At 46.9% G+C, this 19,720-nt stretch overlaps 1 protein-coding gene across 20 annotated transcripts in view; it reads left to right on the top strand.

Annotated features, from left to right (window-relative positions):
* Positions 1–19,720, top strand: part of LOC310989411 (scavenger receptor cysteine-rich type 1 protein M160-like) — a 197,051-nt gene that overhangs the window by 169,494 nt on the left and 7,837 nt on the right. For 10 of the 20 annotated variants that reach the window (XM_083976466.1, XM_083976468.1, XM_083976471.1 and 7 more), the window contains 4 exons: positions 7,083–7,397; positions 7,486–7,782; positions 15,315–15,629; positions 18,585–18,875. In XM_083976466.1, coding sequence (XP_083832592.1) covers positions 7,083–7,397; positions 7,486–7,782; positions 15,315–15,629; positions 18,585–18,875 — 1,218 coding nt within the window. Of the gene's footprint in view, positions 1–5,792; positions 6,081–7,082; positions 7,398–7,485; positions 7,783–7,885; positions 8,489–15,314; positions 15,630–15,782; positions 16,059–18,584; positions 18,876–19,720 lie in introns of those variants that run through there. The other 10 variants (XM_083976454.1, XM_083976465.1, XM_083976461.1 and 7 more) reach the window with 10 other exon arrangements.

Here is a 19,720-nt window from a genome sequence, read left to right as displayed (position 1 = left end):
TAAAATGAGTTCCTAGAGTGAAAAAGTAAAGAAGTAGATGTATTTCAATAAGGATAGTTTACAAGGGTTACTGACCGTCCTGATATAGAGTGAATAGGAGAGTAGGATCATCTCAACCAACTGTGGGCTGCAGACACATTACTGACTTACTGAGCCTCCAGATCAGCTGAGTCTGCTCTGTTTGCTGCTCATAATAATAATGGTTTACATTTAAATAGCGCTTTACTATTTATACCCGATACCCAAAGCACATACAGTAACCATTATTCATTCATACACATTCACATCGATGGTGGTGAGCTACGGTCTGTAGCCACAGCTGCCCTGGGGCAGACTGATGGAAGCCAAACGGCCCCTCCCACCACCATGATCATACACATTCACACAAGGCAAGGTGAGTAAGGTGTCTTGCCCAAGGACACTACGACAGAGACTGGACCGCTAACCCTCTGGTTATTGGACGACCCACCTCATGAGCCACTGCCCATGGGTGAGGAACAACCACTAATGAAGCTCCATTTACTTTGTGAACATCTCCAGCAGGTCCAAGGCTTTGCTCCATCAGCACGTTTCATTTCATTTCATATACTTTAATTGTCCCCGTAGGGAAATTTGTCGTGGACTCTCTGATGGTCCGCAGTTTACAAATAAAAGAAGAACAGCAACACTGAATGATCACACCAGGCGACACACATCACACATGGTAGACAAGTACACAACAGCAATCGATCAATTATCCGTACTATTACAGTACACAGCAGCATAAAAATATCAATCAATCAATCAATCACCCGTACTGATACAGTACACAGTAAACAACACATATCGATTGGTTACAAACCGTCGCAGCACACCGCAACAATAAATAAATGGCAGTTGCTCAAACCATTACAGTACACAGTGTTTTGTCAACTGTACACACTAAACTACAGATGTGCATTCAGGATATTAACAGATGTTGGAATAAACGTAACGCCCCTCCTTGAACTCCTTGAACCGCCACCTTACCGTGGTGGAGGGGTTTGAGCACCCGAATGATCCTAGGAGCTATGTTGTCCGGGGCTTAATGCCCCTGGTAGGGTCTCCCAAGGCAAACAGGTCCTAGGTGACGGGTCAGACAAAGAGCGGTTCAAAGCCCCTTATGAAGAAGAAAACAGCAAGGAAGTGTACGTCGCCCGGACTGGCGTTACCGGGGCCCCACCCTGGAGCCAGGCCTGGGGTTGGGGCTCGCAGGCGAGCGTCTGGTGGCCGGGTCTTGGCCCACGGGACCCGGCCGGGCGCAGCCCGAACGAGCGACGTGGGCCAACCTTCCCGTAGGCTCACCACCCGCGGGAGGGTTCAGAAGGGGCCGGTGCCGTGTGATTTGGGTGGCAGCCGCGGGCGGGGGCCTCGGCGACCCAATCCTCGGACAACAACTCTGGCTTTAGGGACATGGAATGTCACCTCGCTGGGGGGGAAAGAGCCTGAGCTCGTGCGGGAGGTTGAGCAGTATCGGCTAGAGATAGTCGGGCTCACCTCCACGCACAGTCTGGGCTCTTTGAACTCCTTGAGAGAGGTTGGACTCTCTTCCACTCTGGAGTCGCCCACGGTGAGAGGCGGCGAGCTGGTGTGGGCTTGCTCATAGCTCCCCAGCTCAGCCGCCATGTGTTGGAGTTCTCCCCGCATAGCGAGAGGGTCGCTTCCCTGCGCCTTCGGGTCGGGGATAGGTCTCTCACTGTCGTTTTGGCCTACGGGCCGAACTGCAGTGCAGAGTACCCGGCCTTCCTGGAGGCCCTGGGAGGGGTGCTGGAAGCTGCTCCAACCGGGTACTCCATCGTTCTGCTGGGGGACTTCAACGCTCACGTGGGCAGCGACAGTGTTACCTGGAGAGGTGTGATTGGGAGGAACGACCTCCCCAATCTGAACCCGAGTGGTGTTCTGTTATTGGACTTCTGTGCTAGCCACAGTCTGTCCATAACGAACACCATGTTCAGCCATAAGGGTCCATCAGTGCACATGGCACCAGGACACCCTAGGCCAGAGGTCAATGATCGACTTTGTAGTCGTGTCATCTGACCTCCGGCCGTATGTCTTGGACACTCGGGTGAAGAGAGGGGCTGAGCTGTCAACTGATCACCACCTGGTGGTGAGTTGGATCCGCTGGCAGGGGAGGAAGCTGGTCAGACCTGGAAGACCCAAGCGTATCGTGAGGGTCAGCTGGGAACGTCTGGCAGAATCCCTGTCAGGGAGGTCTTCAACTCCCACCTCCGGGAGAGCTTTGACCAGATTCCGAGGGAGGCCTGAGATATTGAGTCCGAATGGACCATGTTCTCCACTTCCATTGTTGACGCGGCCGTCCGGAGCTGTGGCCGTAAGGTCTCCGGCGCCTGTCGCGGTGGCAATCCCCGAACCCGGTGGTGGACACCGGAAGTAAGGGATGCCGTCAAGCTGAAGAAGGAGTCCTACCGAGCCTGGCTAGCTCGGAGGACTCCCGAGGCAGCTGACGGTTACCGGCAGGACAAGCGGACGGCAGCCCGGGCAGTCACGGAAGCAAAAACTCGGGTCTGGGAAAAGTTCGGGGAGGCCATGTAGGAGGACTACCGGTCAGCCTCGAGGAAATTCTGGCAAACCATCCGGCGCCTCAGGAGGGGGAAGCAGTGCTCCGCCAACACTGTTTACAGTGGAGGAGGGGAGCTGTTGACCTCGACTGGGGATATCGTCGGGCGGTGGAAGGAATACTTCGAGGATCTCCTCAATCCCACTGACACGCCTTCCGTCGAGGAGGCAGAGGCTGAGGATTCAGAGGTTGATTCATTCATCACCCAAGCTGAAGTCACTGAGGTAGTCCGGAAGCTCCTCAGCGGCAAGGCACCGGGGGTGGATGAGATCTGCCCTGAGTACCTCAAGTCTCTGGATGTTGTGGGGCTGTCGTGGCTGACACGCCTCTGCAGCATCGCGTGGCAGTCGGGGACAGTGCCTCTGGACTGGCAGACCGGGGTGGTGGTCCCTCTCTACAAAAAGGGGGACCGGAGGGTGTGTTCCAGCTACGGGGGGATCACACTCCTCAGCCTCCCGGGGAAAGTCTATTCCAGGGTGCTGGAGAGGAGAATGCGGCCGATAGTCGAACCTCGGATTCAGGAGGAACAATGCGGTTTTCGTCCTGGCCGTGGAACACTGGACCAGCTCTACACCCTCCGCAGGGTGCTCGAGGGTGCATGGGAGTTTGCCCAACCAGTCCACATGTGTTTTGTGGACTTGGAGAAGGCTTTCGACCGTGTCCCACGTGGCATCCTGTAGAAGGTCGGAGGCCCTCTGCTGAGGGCTGTACGGTCCCTGTATGACCGGAGCAGGAGCTTGGTTCGCATGGCGGCAGTAAGTCAGACCTGTTCTTGGTGCGTGTTGGACTCTGGCAGGGCTGCCCTTTGTCACCGGTTCTGTTCATTATTTTTATGGACATAATTTCTAGGTGCAGCCAAGGGCCGGAGGGGGTACGATACGGGAGCCACTTGATTTCATCTCTGCTTTTTGCAGATGATGTGGTCTTGTTGGCTCCCTCGAGCCAGGACCTTCAGCATGCACTGGGGCGGTTTGCAGCCGAGTGTGAAGCAGCTGGGATGAGAATCAGCACCTCTAAGTCCGAGGCCATGGTTCTCGACCGGAAAAAGGTGGCTTGCATCCTCCAGGTCGGGGGAGAGTTCCTGCCTCAGGTGGAGGAGTTCAAGTATCTTGGGGTCTTGTTCACGAGTGAGGGGAGAACGGAGCGTGAGATCGACAGGCGGATCGGTGCGGCGGCCGCAGTAATGCGATCATTGTATCGGCCCGTCGTGGTGAAGAAGGAGCTGAGCCGAAAGGCAAAGCTCTCGATTTACCGGTCGATCTACGTTCCCACCCTCACCTATGGTCATGAACTCTGGGTCATGACCGAAAGAACTGGATCCCGGATACAAGCGGCCGAAATGAGTTTCCTCCGCAGGGTGGCGGGGCGCTCCCTTAGAGATAGGGGGAGGAGCTCTGTCACCCGGGAGGAGCTCGGAGTAGAGCCGCTGCTCCTCCACATCCAGAGGAGCCAGCTGAGGTGGCTCGGGCACCTGTATAGGATGCCGCCTGGACGCCTCCCTCGTGAGGTGTTCCGGGCATGTCCCGAGGAAGACCCAGGACACGCTGGAGTGACTACGTCACTCGGCTGGCCTGGGAACGCCTTGGGGTCCCCCCGGAAGAGCTGGAGGAAGTGTCCAGGGAGAGGGAAGTCTGGGGATCCCTGCTCCGACTGCTGCCCCCGCGACCCGACTCCGGATAATGCGACGGACAATGGATGGATGGATGGAGATTGATCAGACAGAATTTTGCATGCGAGTCTCAAGGTGGATTGTTCGTAAAAGGTTTGAAGAGAAACATGATCTTTGACGCCCATAATTTTCATGGCATGTTGTACCAGACGATGAATTTGTGTCTTCAGTTGTACAGACAGGTTGCCGTACATCAAGGTTTAGGCCCCTATTTGCTGATCCTTCTTCTTCTTCTGAGGAAATCCTACTTCCCATGCATTACAACTTTGCACATGGTCCATTCCAGCTGCAAACAAGTGTCAATAGTGGGGGGGGTTGAATGGTTGAATGCGATGTAAAGCGCTTTGGGTATTGTTACAGGTCTAGTAAAGCGCTACAGACAATTTACCATTCACCTTATATAGGAGCTAAATGTGTTGTGTTCTAATTTGGTGTGTGTGTGCAGCACACAGGGTGTTGTGATGATCAATTCTTTGTTTCCGTCCTAAACCCAGCGCTGATATTTCTGTGTTGTTCATGAAACATGCTGTCATACCGCAGGATGCTAGCGAGACCAGTTTTGTTTGAAACTTTTCATGTGCCAGAAATCAACATGATTGGACCTCTTCTCCATTCATCCCTCAACATTTGCGTCTTGTTTTTATTCGTTGTCTAAACTGTTATATATTATATTATATATAATATTGTATTCGTCATCGTCTTTGTCATCACAGCTGACTTTTTATTTAGTTTTTATTTAGTTTTCATCCGTGAAAAAGGTTTGACGAATATTTTTCGTCATAGTCTTCATCAATGAAATTAACACTGCACTCAGTGTGTGTGTGGGGGGGTTGCTGTGGTGTCACCTGGGGGGGTCAGGTGATGTAGGAAGCATTGTTCACTCTCATTGTCAGGTTTTTGACTAGGAAGGGCAAACGGTTTTTGACAGTGCTCATCATGCTGCTGTTTTCTTTGTTTATGGACATTTGACACACACAGCAATAAACCCACTGTGTTGCAACTAAAGGAACAGTGTGGACATTCACTCGATCAACGGTATGAGAGCATCGGTCAAGGAGAAGCGTGTCAACCAGGTTGTTCTGGAGTTAAATACCTCAGCAGCGCTAGTATCAGACTAAACTCCTTTAATACCATATGTGTACTTTCATTTTTCTGTCTTGACATCAGTTTGAAATCTGCCTTGACAGCTGCTGCCATCCTGGTGTTTGACTTAGTCATTTAGTGAAGCCACAGATAAGATCATGTTTCCCAACCAGCTCAGTGAGATGAAGGCTGCTCCTTTGCTCCTTGCTGTCAGAGGTTGTGACTTAAATGTACATTGTAATAGCAACTCTCTTGTTGTCTTCCTACTGTGCCTCTTGTTGTAATTGTTTTATATCAGTGTCATTCTGCATGCCACCACAAGATGGAGCCAAAGTAATTAATCTTCACCTGCCCAGGTACAAGTGAAGCTACAGGTTGGATTTGTTAATTTCTGTTTGAATCAAACTCACTTCTTTTACTCTTCACTCTCTTCTCTGTGTTCAGAGCCTGTCAGGTTGGTGGGAGGAGCCAGTCGCTGTGCAGGTGACCTGCAGGTGAAACTAGGAGAGTGGAGACCAGTGGACAGCTACACCTGGAACCTGAAGGCAGCATCTGTAGTCTGTAGAGATCTGGACTGTGGCTCAATTGTTTCAACAAGAAGAAGATATGAGTCCTCAAGGAGGTCTGTGTGGAGGATCGACCCTGACTGTGTTCAGTCTGGATCTACCCTGAAGGAGTGTTCATCATCATCATCACTTTCCTCTTCCTCCACCGTGGAGATCACCTGTTCAGGTGAGTCGATCAGTGACATCATCAGTGACAGTCAGGTTCAGTGTCTTCCTTCCTTTGTTGTGGAGGCAGAAATGTTCAGTAACTTGTTCTTTTAGTATTTAAGTGAGTAAAGGTCTGAAAACAAGACATTTAATATCTCAACATGTTACATCATCGACTTTAGTCAAGAAGTCAACTTCCACTTTCCACTTACATTTAGACAGTTTGGAGATGTAGGAAAACATTTTCAACAAATCAACTTTCATACTTTGATGAAGTTCAGCTGATCTAAAAGTACTATAAAGCAACCCCCCCACCCCCCCACCCTATGGGCTTCCTGCATGTACAGGTGTAGGCAGCCCCCTGGTCAGTGCTGGAGAGGAACAGACCTCATGTATGGTAAATAATGAAGAAAGCTCTATGTCCTATAGAAGCCTTCACTGTAGTGAGTCGTCTTCCTCTCATTCCTCTGCTTCATTATTTTCTTTAACATCAACAGTTTTAACCCTTCAGTCTCTTTGAGCTCATCATCTCTGACAGACCTCATTCTTCCAAGTTTGACAGATTTCTCTCAGGTTTATTTCTGCTGTAAAGACGTCAGAGACCAGGGCAGCTGCTGGCCAAATTGGGGCCCTAAGCAAAATGTTATTTGGAGGCCCTTAATGTCAACAGTTAAAAAATGACTGTATAATGATATGCCATTCAATTTGACAACATGTATTACTAAGAACAAACCAAATGAAAAATAGCTTCAAACCAAATTCAATCAATAAATCTGAGTCACAAATAGTTATCAATTTAAAAAAAATGTTGTTTTGTAATCCATTATTATTATTATCATTATGTTGAAGTCCAGACTGTTGACTTGAGTCTTTGACTGATGAGCTGGACTGTGAGTCTCTTTAATGATTGTTGGGGACAGAGAAGTAACTCATTTCTGGACACATGCTGATGAGTTTAAAGTTGATATGACAGTAAATAAAGGTCAGGATCAAAGTTTAAATGTTGTGTCTCTCTCTGCAGACTCTGTCAGGCTGGTGAATGGGACCAGTGTGTGTTCAGGCAGACTGGAGGTCAAGTCCAACCAGTCTGACCAGTGGTGGTCCTCAGTGTGTGAAGATGACTTTGACAAGCAGTATGCAGAGGTGGTCTGTAGGGAGCTTGGCTGTGGGGCTCCTTCAGTCCTCCAGGGGGCGCTCTATGGAGCAGTGGAGGCTCCAATGTGGACCAAAGAGTTCCAGTGTGGAGGCAACGAGTCAGCTCTCCTGGACTGTAGAAGCTCAGGCTCAACTAGAACCAGCTGCTCACCTGGCAAAGCTGTTGGACTCACCTGCTCAGGTACAAGTGGAGCTACAGGTTGGATTTGTTCATTTCTGTTTGAATCAAACTCACTTCTTTTCCTCTTCACTCTCTTCTCTGTGTTCAGAGCCTGTCAGGTTGGTGGGAGGAGCCAGTCGCTGTGCAGGTGAACTGCAGCTGAAACTAGGAGAGTGGAGACCAGTGGACAACATCGTCTACTGGAACCTGAAGGCAGCATCTGTAGTCTGTAGAGATCTGGACTGTGGCTCTGCTGTTTCAATAAGAAGAAGAGATGAGTCCTCTGAGAGGTCTGTGTGGGAGATCAACCCTGACTGTGTTCAGTCTGGATCTACCCTGAGGGAGTGTTCATATTCATCATCATCATCAGATTCCTCTTCCTCCACCATGGAGATCACCTGTTCAGGTGAGTCCATCAGTGACATCATCAGTGACAGTCAGGTTCAGTGTCTTCCTTCCTTTGTTGTGGAGACAGAAATGTTCAGTAACTTGTTCCTTTAGTATTTAAGTGAGTGAAGGTGAAGGTCTGGTGGTGATAGTCTCCGTGGCGACCAGGTGAAGCTCCTCCCGTCTGTGCAGGAGGTTTCATCACCACCGTCTCCTCTTGACGATGAGCGTGCCGTTAGCCCGTAGCTCCTGTCTGCTAGAACACCCAACACCTCAACTGTGATGGAGTCCCAACTCACACACTCACAGAGCGTCGTCCGACAACAGTTCACAGTCCGTTACTGATCAAACACAACGCTTACCACACACAGTCCACTGCTGTCGACTCCACGCCATTAACTCTCAGCTCCTCCTTCTTCCTCATGCTCAGCTCCACCCAGAGGTTTAAGTCTTATTATATTTAATAAGTCACACATTTAAAACTGAATTTATTTGTACATTTTAATATCTTATTTATCTTAAAGTATTATTTATGTAATAAGAAAAAAAGAGAAAATACCAAGGCATTCATCTTGAATATAAATATTAAAATGCCTTTATTGCATTAAGGGCCAAACTTAGTAAAAAAAGACGCTATTATTTATGTAAATTTAACTTCACCATAATAACTGGTGTTTTATCTTGAACTTATTCCCCGGAGAGAATAAAATTAAATAAAAACAACTGATATTTAAAGGTCGGGTTGGAGATCCTGGAACAACGGTTCCATCAGGCCACATTTTGAAAATACATACGTCAAAAGTCCAAGCCCCTTTCCTCAGACTTGACCGCAGCTCAACTTTATGCAAATGAATCCGTCAGACGTGAGGTCACTGTCCAATGGGGAGCGAGATAGAGAGCAGCTGGACGGTGTTCATCCACTGTTCATGCCTCTTTAGTAACACGCCATCAGTGTTCCCGCCTTCCAAAACATCTGTTTTTAGAGAGGCGTCTTGGTGAGGCCAGTGGCTCCTAGACGTCAGAGGAACAGACACACAGCCCACTGCTTCAGAGCAGCTACAGTGGAGAGGCAGGAGAGTGTGTGTGTGTGTGTGTGTGTGTGTGTGTGTGTGTGTGTGTGTGTGTGTGTGTGTGTGTGTGTGTGTGTGTGTGTGTGTGTGTGTGTGTGTGTGTGTGTGTGTGTGTGTGTGTGTGTGTGTCCAGAGGTTTTCAGCCGAGTCGAGCCAGAGGATAGAGTGCGTGCGTTGCTTTGCTGTGGTTAACTTTTTCTCCCCTCCCATGACCCCGAACAGAGCAGTCAAATGGTTTGGTTCGGTTCTAATTTGACCTTTAACACCCGAGAAAGTGTATGAAAAACCTCCCTCCAATATTTCCCCAGGCCTGAGCAGGACCAGTACATGTGAATGAGGGAAGCTTCCTCATGTTTGCATTTTACACAGTAACTATGGACTAATATCCGGGTATATGGAGGACAGTTTTGCTTTTGAAATATGAGCCCTGTGTACCACTTTAAACTGAATTAAACAGTGACGTGCACAGAGGGAGGTTGAATTAACCAGTTTTAGTATGGAAACCCAAGTATCTTCTGATAAAGGAAAACCCAGGTCCTCCTCCCATGCAGTTTTGAGCTTATCTGTGGGGGCACCCCTAAGCTCCAACAGCTTGCCATAAAGAACTGAAATTAGCCTCTTTTTAAGTGGATCCATAGAAAGGACGGTGTCAACAATAGTCGAACCTGCTCCTGTTACAGATCTGGGTCTCTTCTGAGAGAGAACAAAATGTCTTGCCTGGAGGTTCCTGAAAAAAATTGACTTAGGGAGGCTGAATTTTCTACTAAGCTGCTCAAATGATGCCAAACTGTTGTCTACGAACAGATATTTGAAACGTACAATCCCTTTCCTGTGCCACTCTTGAAAGACAGAGTCCTGACAGGATGGTTTGAAAAGGTAGTTTGATGCAATGGGGCTTAGCAGAGAAAAGCTATGAAAACCAAAATGCTTCCTAAATTGGGCCCACATTTTTAAAGAGTGTTTAAAGCAGAAGTAAGGTGAATGTTTGTGTTAATAAGTCTTAAATAGTTATGTCTTCCGACAGCAATCACTTACATAGAGTGTTTGGACCGAAACACGGGTCTGTCAGTCACTCTGCTCTGCTCTGAGCTGAGGAGAAAACTTTTCTCGTATCCTACAGTTTTTATCCAATGAGGAGAGAGAACGGCATGCAGGGCTGTGTGTGCAGCCAAGGGATGCGTGTGAATGTGGTGACGTAGGGACGAGGACTGTTATGGTGCGTTCAAGGCAGCCCGTAACTCCTGTTTTTCCGACCTGTGAAGTCGTACCAGTTCGATCTGGTACGAGTTCACGGGTCAGAAGTTACGAGTGGCCGTTATAGTGACTTTCACCGGTAAAACAGGTCGGAGAAACACGAGTGGGTTGCCTGGAACGCTACAAAATCGTAAGTTGTGACATGAAGCTGTAATTTACAGTTTCAAAAGCCTGCCTGGAATGCAGCATTAGCGAAAATGACCGGATCGCTTACTTCTGCTTTAACCACTGGGTTTCTGATTGATCTAAGTGAGGGAAGTGGGAGTGAGGATCCAAGGAGTGCAAGAATTGACAAATTGTCGTTTGACTGTAACTCCATCGCCACCCAGTCAGGGCAGTCAAGCTGGCCATAACAGGAGGACCAAAATGCAAGGCAGAAGGCAGAACAGGGGGCAATGAGGCTGTTGGATAAGAGATGAAGAGCAACAGGTCATCAGCATAAAGTGAGACTTTATGCTCCGTGTGACCTATCCAGACACCAGATATATCCTTACAAGAACAAAGTGCTGTGGCAAGCGGTTCGATAGCCATGTCGAAAAGCATGGGACTAAGGGGACATCCCTGACGGGTTCCACGATGCAAACTAAAAGGTCTTGACCGTTGGGAGTTTGTACGAATTGAGGCTGTGGGATGCAAATATAATAGTTTAATCCATGAAGTAAAGTTTGGACCAAAACCAAATTTGTTCAGCACAGTAAATAAGTAGACCCATTCAACACGATCGAATGCTTTCTCTGCATCGAGAGAAACAACGCATTCAGGGACATCTTCAGAAGCAGAGTAAACGATGTTGAACAGTCGTCTTATGTTAAAGTAGGACTGCCTTCCTTTAACAAAGCCTGTTTGGTCTTTGGATATGATTGTGGGGAGGGTATTCTCCAATCTATGGGCTAGGATCTTGGCTAAAATTTTAGCGTCTGTGTTTAGGAGGGAGATGGGCCTGTAGGAGGCGCATTCCGTTGGGTCTTTACCTTTTTTAGTTATCAGAGTAATACAGGCCTCAGAAAATGAAGGAGGGAGGGAACCTTGTCTGCAGGATTCTGAGAGAACTGAACATAGCAATGGGGAAAGAAGCAAGGAAAATTTCTTTAAAAATTCTGCCGGGAAGCCGTCAGGGCCCGGACACTTACCTGACTGCATTGGGGAAATGGCTAGTGCTATTTCTGCCTGGGATATGGGTTCCTCTAATTTCTTCCTTAAATCTGGTGATAGACTGGGAATACTGAGAACTCGGTAGGAGATCCGCTTTCAATGGACTCCGGTAGACCTAGGATACGTATGTTCTGCCTCCTGCTTCGGCTCTCCAGGTCGGTAACTTTAGCCTTTAGCCGAGTATTATCATCACGTAGAGTCGAGTAAATGCCCTCGAGGTCAACGACTCGTTGACTGAGGTCTTCTGTAGCGAGTTCGAGGGACGAAACACGCTGGCCATGGTCCTCCACTGCAAGCCGCGTTTGGTCAAGTTTCAAGTCGAGTTGACTGAATGATGTTTTGAACTCGGTGACTAATGCCGCACGATGTTCCTCGAGCAGCTCGGTGATAGCTGCTAGGGTTAAGCTAGCGCTAGCATCTTCTTTTTTGCTTGACTTGCTGCCTTTCGCAGCCATTTCAGGGGTAACAGGACTTGTTTAGGTGAAACAAGGAGAGAAAAAGGAAAAGGGGATTCCGTTGGCATGAAAGTTGGAGGGCTGAGTGGTTTAAAAAGTTCAATGTTCACGGGAGCACTTGCGCAACACGTCTACTCCATTTGCTCACTAACCGGAAGTCCCCCCAAAAGCCCTTTTAAACAAAAAAGGGTGATCACTAAACAAAAGATGTATCACTATGGCCAGAGCGATTGATATAACAGAGTGGCGACAGCTCTTGACGTCGCCGCCAGTGCAGTCTCGTGGTTCATGTAGCTCCCAATAGTCCCAAATTAGGCTTGAAACAACGTTCAAAACACACAGAGTCAGTATCAAAACTAAGCATAAAGTCCGCTAGCTTAATGCTAACGTATAATGTGAAACCTCATAGACGGGCTAACAGAAATTAGCATTGTTTCGCGGCAAACAAACCATAGAAGCTGCTAAAACCTGTTTTAATTCTGGCTTTAGCGCTGTTAACACGTCACAGTTTTAATATTTTTTAATGCGAGAAAGTCACAGTTTAATCCAGAGTCTGTGGTCAGTTTGCTGCGATGTTTGTTTGGGAGAAGTCTGTGCGAGCCCCGACCGGGGACTGTGGCAGTGGCAGCAGCCGCTCTACTAACCTGAAAAGTGAGGAGGAGCTGGGCTATGTACTGAAATCACCACATTTACGAAAATAAATAAATGTTTTACAATGAACCGATCAGTCTACAATACATTTTATTTTGTTAAGTAAAATGGTTACTGTACATGTCAAAAAACATTACCACTTAATTGAGGCGGTGCGTGGCGCAGTGGTTAAGGCGGCCGCCCCATGTAGAGGCTCAACGCAGGTGTCACCTTTCCTGCATGTCATTCCCCCTCTCTCTGCCTCCCCCTCTCCTGTCTATCTCAGCTATCAAATAAAGGCAAAAAAACATTACCACTTAATGACTTAAAATTGGTCGGTATTTCATCAACTTAGCTCAGGAGTTTCCTGCTGTGCACTACAGCCGTACTAGGAACAGAGCAGAAGTGGTTAGGAACATGTTCTCATGCAGAGGGGCCGGCCTCACTCCCGTCATTACGTTACCACAGGAGCTGAGTCTGAACAGCCTGTTTTAGCAGTCAGTACGTTTACATGACACTTGAAAAAATCGAATTATTGCCTTAATCCGGCTATAACTGGACAACTGAAGTGCATGTAAACACCTTAGTCCGACTGAAATCGGAGTTGAGAACTCCGATTGACACCCAGATAATGCGATTGGAATTCGATTTTCTCCGTCATGTATACACCTTAGTCAAAGTATGGACAATGCATGTGCGCATGCTCCACAACAGTAGAGACAGCACAAAGTGGAGCAGAGAAGCCACCTGAATCCCGCAAAGTAAAGAAAAAAACCCAACAACAGCGCCGATTCAATGCATTTCACACAGCGCGACCAGTGTTTTATTAAAAAAAAAAAATAGAGAGAGAGAGGAAAAAAGGAAGCCCGTATCTTATTCTCAGCGCGAATCCGGCCCAGACTGGCGCGTCTGGTCGGGAACTGCAGTTGAGAATTTATTATTAAGCTTACTAAGTTGTTTATATTCTTATTATATTATATATTATACTTTTTACGACAGAAAAATCAACAGGACAGGAGGCGTATTAACCCACTGAAACGACGGGTGACGCCGCATGAGGGGGCGGACCCCGTCAGTTATTCGATTTTCTCAGTTGCATGTATATTGAGACAAGGACAGAAGTCTGACTTGACGCCAAAATCGAATTTTGAGCATAGCTCGATTAAGCTCTGCATGTAAACGTACTGAGTGGGTGGGCTGCAGAGTCGATGCAGGAATCATCTGCTTTCCTCATTGTAGGAGTTGGTAGGCTCAGGGAGGACCAGTTTATACCAGAAAAAACCTGTTTTATATAATATGGGACCTTCAAATCCTGAACACAGAGATGGTGAAACACGGTCTCTGAGACTGAGCTCCACAAGGAAACTATGAATGGCAAAAAGACTTTTTACATGTTTTGAGAGACACATTTAAAGGACAATTCCGGACAAATTCAACTGGGGGCAGTATTTTCCTATCATTTTAGGTCTAAAAGAAGGAATCTGAAGGTTTTCAGTTTAATGTCTCTTGTTATGCGGTAGTTGTGTCTTTCCCCGCATCGCCACGGCAGCGATGAATGGGAGCGGACTGACGTTCTGCTGCTTAGGCTGTTTCCATCCCTCAAAGCCACAGACAGCGTCAGATGGCGACTCAAACATGCACCCAGAAGTTTATTTACTTCAAGCAAGTCAAGAGTTGATATTCCTGTGTTTATGACACAAACGGGAGCTTCCGACTGCACGTGAACACACCGAGCATCAACTTGAATCTCGACTCCTCCAGACTTTGAATTAGATCTAGTTTTACAAACATGTCGGCTTGCTTGAAATAAATAAACTTCTGGATGCATGAGTTGAATTTGCCAGGAATTGTCCTTTAAGACCTAATTAATATGTTAAGAATAAAAATACTGAATTTGGTTTACCCGGTCTTTAAGTAACTTTTATCATTCTTTTATAGAAAGTATTTTAACCTCTTCATTTGTGTGCTGGTTCAATGGGCTGTCAGTGAAAGACAAAACCAGTCTTACCAGCACCATAAAAGTCTGCACTAAGGTTATCGGTGTCCAACTTAATGACCTGAGCTCACTATGGAAAAGGCAGGTAGTGCAAAAAGCCAAATGCATAATGAGTCAGCCTGGCCACGCCCTGAGGAGTGAATTCATGCTGATGCCCTCAGGGCAGCGCTACTGCACAGCCAGGACTAAAACTAACAGCTACTCTGACCCTCTCATCCCATCCTCTATCAGGCTCCTGAATAGGATTGTTATGAGTAGGTAGGTGAGTTTGGTTCTTTCTCTCCTTTTTATTTTATTTGCTTGTGTGTAGGGGCACACCAAACCCTTGGCTTATTTCCACTGGAATGTCAAATGTGAATGTGTGTTGCTGTGCTATTCAGCTGAGGCTCTTCTCATGTTGCTGGCTGTTGTACTGTACTGTTTATTTATTTATTTAATCATCATGGCTAGGTGCTGTAACTGCAAACTGAATTTCCCGTTGGGATTAATAAAGTTTCTCTCTCTCTCTCTCTTCATCATGCTGTTCACATTTTGACATCATGAGACCAAGACGACACCCATCAATCCATCAACAGTCCTGGTCAAAGCAATAGAGGCTTCATACGGGATGTTGTCAGAGAGAAGTGTCCACTGAGCTCAGAGTGTCATCAGCAGGTTGAACAGAGACACAGAGACTGGAAGAGTCACAGAAAGGCAGAGAAGTGGACGTCCTTTGGTCACATGACAACTTATTGACACCCATCACTGTTGTTAGCTTTTATTTTTAACACATTGTTTGAGATGAAGAAATTACCATTACATACTTCTACTGAAAAGCCCAACTTTCATGATATACTATCACTGTAGCTGGAACCTTTTACATTTTAGATAAATTTCACCCTAAAGTCGAGTATCCCTGACATTTTGTGAGTAGTGTATGCTGATGAGTTTAAAGTTGATATGACAGTAAATAAAGGTCAGGATCAAAGTTTAAATGTTGTGTCTCTCTCTGCAGACTCTGTCAGGCTGGTGAATGGGACCAGTGTGTGTTCAGGCAGACTGGAGGTCAAGTCCAACCAGTCTGACCAGTGGTGGTCCTCAGTGTGTGAAGATGACTTTGACCAGCAGGATGCAGAGGTGGTCTGTAGGGAGCTTGGCTGTGGGGCTCCTTCAGTCCTCCAGGGGGCGCTCTATGGAGCAGTGGAGGCTCCAATGTGGACCAAAGAGTTCCAGTGTGGAGGCAACGAGTCAGCTCTCCTGGACTGTAGAAGCTCAGGCTCAACTAGAACCAGCTGCTCACCTGGCAAAGCTGTTGGACTCACCTGCTCAGGTACAAGTGGAGCTACAGGTTGGATTTGTTCATTTCTGTTTGAATCAAACTCACTTCTTTTACTCTTCACTTTTAGACCCCTATTTGCTGATCCCTCTTCTTCTTCTGAGGAAATCCTACTTCCCATGCATTAAAACTTTGCACATGGTCCAGTCCAGGCCAGATTTTCTCAGCTGCAAACAAGAGTCAATAGTGGGGGGGGGTACATCAACATGCAGAGCAGCTCAGTCTCCGCCCCCTCCAGAGGTGCATTGCTAATGAGCTGCTGGTGCTGTGCAGAAGGAGAGCTCTGGGAAATGGCTCAGGTTTTGTGATTTTGGCTAAAAACTTCATAACCACAATTTAAAGACCACAGAGAATGTTTTAAAACAACCAAAAAGGTTTGTTGGAGGGGGACTTTAAAGACAAATGACCAACATCTCCATGCTGCCGAGATGCCCCTAACGGGGCGGCAGTGGCTCAGGTGGGGGTCGTCCAATGATCAGAGGGTTGGCGGTTCGAATCCCGCTCTGTCCCGGTTGCTGCCGTAGTGTCCTTGGTCAAGACACCTAACCCACCTTGCTCCTGATGGGTTGTGGTTTGCGCCTTGCATGGCGTGAAAAAGGTTTGTTGACAAATATTTTTCATCATAGTCTTCGTCAATGAAATTAACACTGCACTCAGTGGCCCTCATTTATCAAACTTGCGTACACCAAAAAAATGGGTGTACGCCAAATTCACCGCAAGGATCGGCATTTATCAATCTGAGCGTGAGCGTACGGTACGCACACATCTCACGCTAGCTCTGACCAGGTGTACGCACATTTGGAACCAGCGTAGAACATGCAGGAAGGAGTGCTGCTGTGTCAGAATGATTATTAAACCATAGTCTAATAACACAGCGATGTGGACCACATGTTGTTGTTGTTGTTGTTTATATTGATAAAAAGATAAAAAGTAGCCAAAAAAAAAAGCAACGATAAAACCAAGTCCGTGTTGAAAATGTAACTGGACTTTTATTTTGAGCAACTGAGAATTAAAAACCACGATGTGACAGATGCTCGTTAATCAGCTGTGTAAACAGAAACAGTCAATGACAGACAGACCTGTTATTGTAGATCACACACACAAACTTCCAACATCTCCTGCACCAGAGCATGACCGGACGGCTCCTCAGTCTCTCTCTCTGCCGGACACCGGAGCCCCGGGGGGGGGGGGGGGGGGCTCCGCTACCTGTTCAGGTGCAGCTGTGTTTTTTAATTTGTTTTTCCCATCACCGGGACCTGTCAGCGGGACATCGGGCCGGTGTTTCACATCCCTCCATCAGCCGAACCATGCCAGCGGTGCTGATGGTCATAAAGTCGCGTTCGCAGCAGTAATATACCTATGATTTCTCCTCAGTCACTTGTGTTTAGTAAACTGCAGGAGCATTTCATGAGGTCGCTGGGTTTCCTGACGTGGTCGGTGACACGTGCGTCTGCAGCCTCCATCCACCGGGATGATGCTTATCAATCACTAAAACTATCAATCTATCAATGTCCAGATATTTAATGTTGCCGCCCTCTCCCTGTTCAACGCTGTAATGCCAGTAAAGTCTCTTCTTGGCCGTCTTCCGTGTCTCCATGTGGTAAAAGGGGCAGGGCGACGCCTCTAAAGCAGGAATATATCGGGGCGTGACATTTAAATTACGCTCGTTTTCAGCCGCCGGATTTATCAACACCAACAACAAATCAGCAGTGTAGTACACACTTTTAGTAAATCACATGTGACACTTGGCGTACACTGATATTTACACCAGAATCTAAACCAGATCCTGCGCAAGTTTGATAAATGAGGGCCTGTGTGTGTGTGGGGGGGGGGGGGTTGCTGTGCTATCACCTGGGGGGTCAGGTGATATAGGAAGCATTGTTCACTCTCATTGTCAGGTGTTTGACCAGGAAGGGCAAACGGTTTTTGACCGCTGTGGTGTGGAGACGCTCATCATGCTGCTGTTTTCTTTGTTTTCTTTGTTTATGGACATTTTGCACACACAGCAATAAAGCCACTGTGTTGCAACTAAAGGAACAGTGTGGACATTCACTCAATCAACGGTAATTCAATTCAATTCACCTTGATTTAAAGTGTAAAATCACCAAAACATGGTCTCAGAACACTTTACAAGACAACACACACACAGAAGAGAATTAGAGATGACAATTAGGCCAACATGACAGAACAGCAACAACAACAACAACAACAACAACAGAGACAGTGACGACACGAAACAAAGAACAAAAATGAAACAAAAACAAAACAAACAACAGAACAGAAATAAAACGTGCTATCAGGCTATACCGTATGTTTGAGAAAATAGATGGGTCTTTAGTCTGGATTTGAAAGTGGTAATGGAATCTGCATCTCTGACTGATTGCGGGAGCCGGTTCCAGAGGAGTGGGGCACGGTGGGAAAATGCTCTTCCACCTGCTGATTTTTTGTTGACTTTGGGGACCATGAGGTAATTACCATTCGGTATAAGGGCATCGGTCAAGGAGAAGCGTGTCAACCAGGTTGTTCTGGAGTTAAATACCTCAGCAGCGCTAGTATCAGACTGAACTCCTTTAATACCATATGTGTACTTTCATTTTTCTGTCTTGACATCAGTTTGAAATCTGCCTTGACAGCTGCTGCCATCCTGGTGTTTGACTTGTCATTTAGTGAAGCCACAGATAAGATCATGTTTCCCAACCAGCTCAGTGAGATGAAGGCTGCTCCTTTGCTCCTTGCTGTCAGAGGTTGTGACTTGAATGTACATTGTAATAGCAACTCTCTTGTTGTCATTGTTTTATATCAGTGTCATTCTTCATGCCACCACAAGATGGAGCCAAAGTAATTAATCTTCACCTGCCCAGTTACAAGTGGAGCTACAGGTTGGATTTGTTCATTTCAGTTTGAATCAAGCTCACTTATTTTCCTCTTCACTCTCTTCTCTGTGTTCAGAGCCTGTCAGGTTGGTGGGAGGAGCCAGTCGCTGTGCAGGTGAACTGCAGGTGAAACTAGGAGAGTGGAGACCAGTGGACAGCAGCTCCTGGAACCTGAAGGCAGCATCTGTAGTCTGTAGAGATCTGGACTGTGGCTCTGCTGTTTCAACAAGAGGAAGAAGATATGAGTCCTCATGGAGGTCTGTGTGGGAGATCAACACTGACTGTGTTCAGTCTGGATCTACCCTGAGGGAGTGTTCATCATCAACATCACTTTCCTCTTCCTCCACCGTGGAGATCACCTGTTCAGGTGAGTCCATCAGTGACAGTCAGGTTCAGTGTCTTCCTTCCTTTGTTGTGGAGACAGAAATGTTCAGTAACTTGTTCTTTTTGTATCTAAGTGAGTGAAGGTCTGAAAACAAGACATTTAATATCTCAACATGTTACATCATCGACTTTAGTCAAGAAGTCAACTTCCACTTTCCACTTACATTTAGACAGTTTGGAGATGTAGGAAAACATTTTCAACAAATCAACTTTCATACTTTGATGCAGTTCAGCTGATCTAAAAGTACTATAAAGCAGCCCCCCCCCCCCCCCCCCCCCCCCCATGGGCTTCCTGCATACAGGTGTAGGCAGCCCCCTGGTCAGTGCTGGAGAAAAACAGACCTCACGTATGGTAAATAATGAAGAAAGCTCTATGTCCTATAGGAAGCCTTCACTGTAGTGAGTCGTCTTCCTCTCATTCCTCTGCTTCATTATTTTCTTTAACATCAACAGTTTTAACCCTTCAGTCTCTTTGAGCTCATCATCTCTGACAGATCTCATTCTTCAGAGTTTGACAGATTTCTGTCTGGTTTATTTCTGCTGTAAAGACGTCAGAGACCAGGGCAGCTGCTGGCCAAATTGGGGCCCTAAGCAAAATGTTATTTGGAGGCCCTTGACGTCAACAGTTAAAAAATGACTGTATAATGATATGCCATTCAATTTGACAACATTTATTACTAAGAACAAACCAAATAAAAAATAGCTTCAAACCAAATTCAATCAATAAATCCGAGTCACAAATAGTTATCAATTTAAAAAAACGTTGTTTTGTAATCCATTATTATTATTATCATTATGTTGAAGTCCAGAGTGTTGGTTGGTTGACTT

Source organism: Trachurus trachurus (assembly GCF_905171665.1).
Source record: "Trachurus trachurus genome assembly, chromosome: 8".
In the NCBI taxonomy this organism is placed as follows: Eukaryota; Metazoa; Chordata; class Actinopteri; order Carangiformes; family Carangidae; genus Trachurus; species Trachurus trachurus.
The sequence above is the reverse complement of the archived record's forward strand: the minus strand, read 5'-3'. Positions and strand labels throughout refer to the sequence as shown.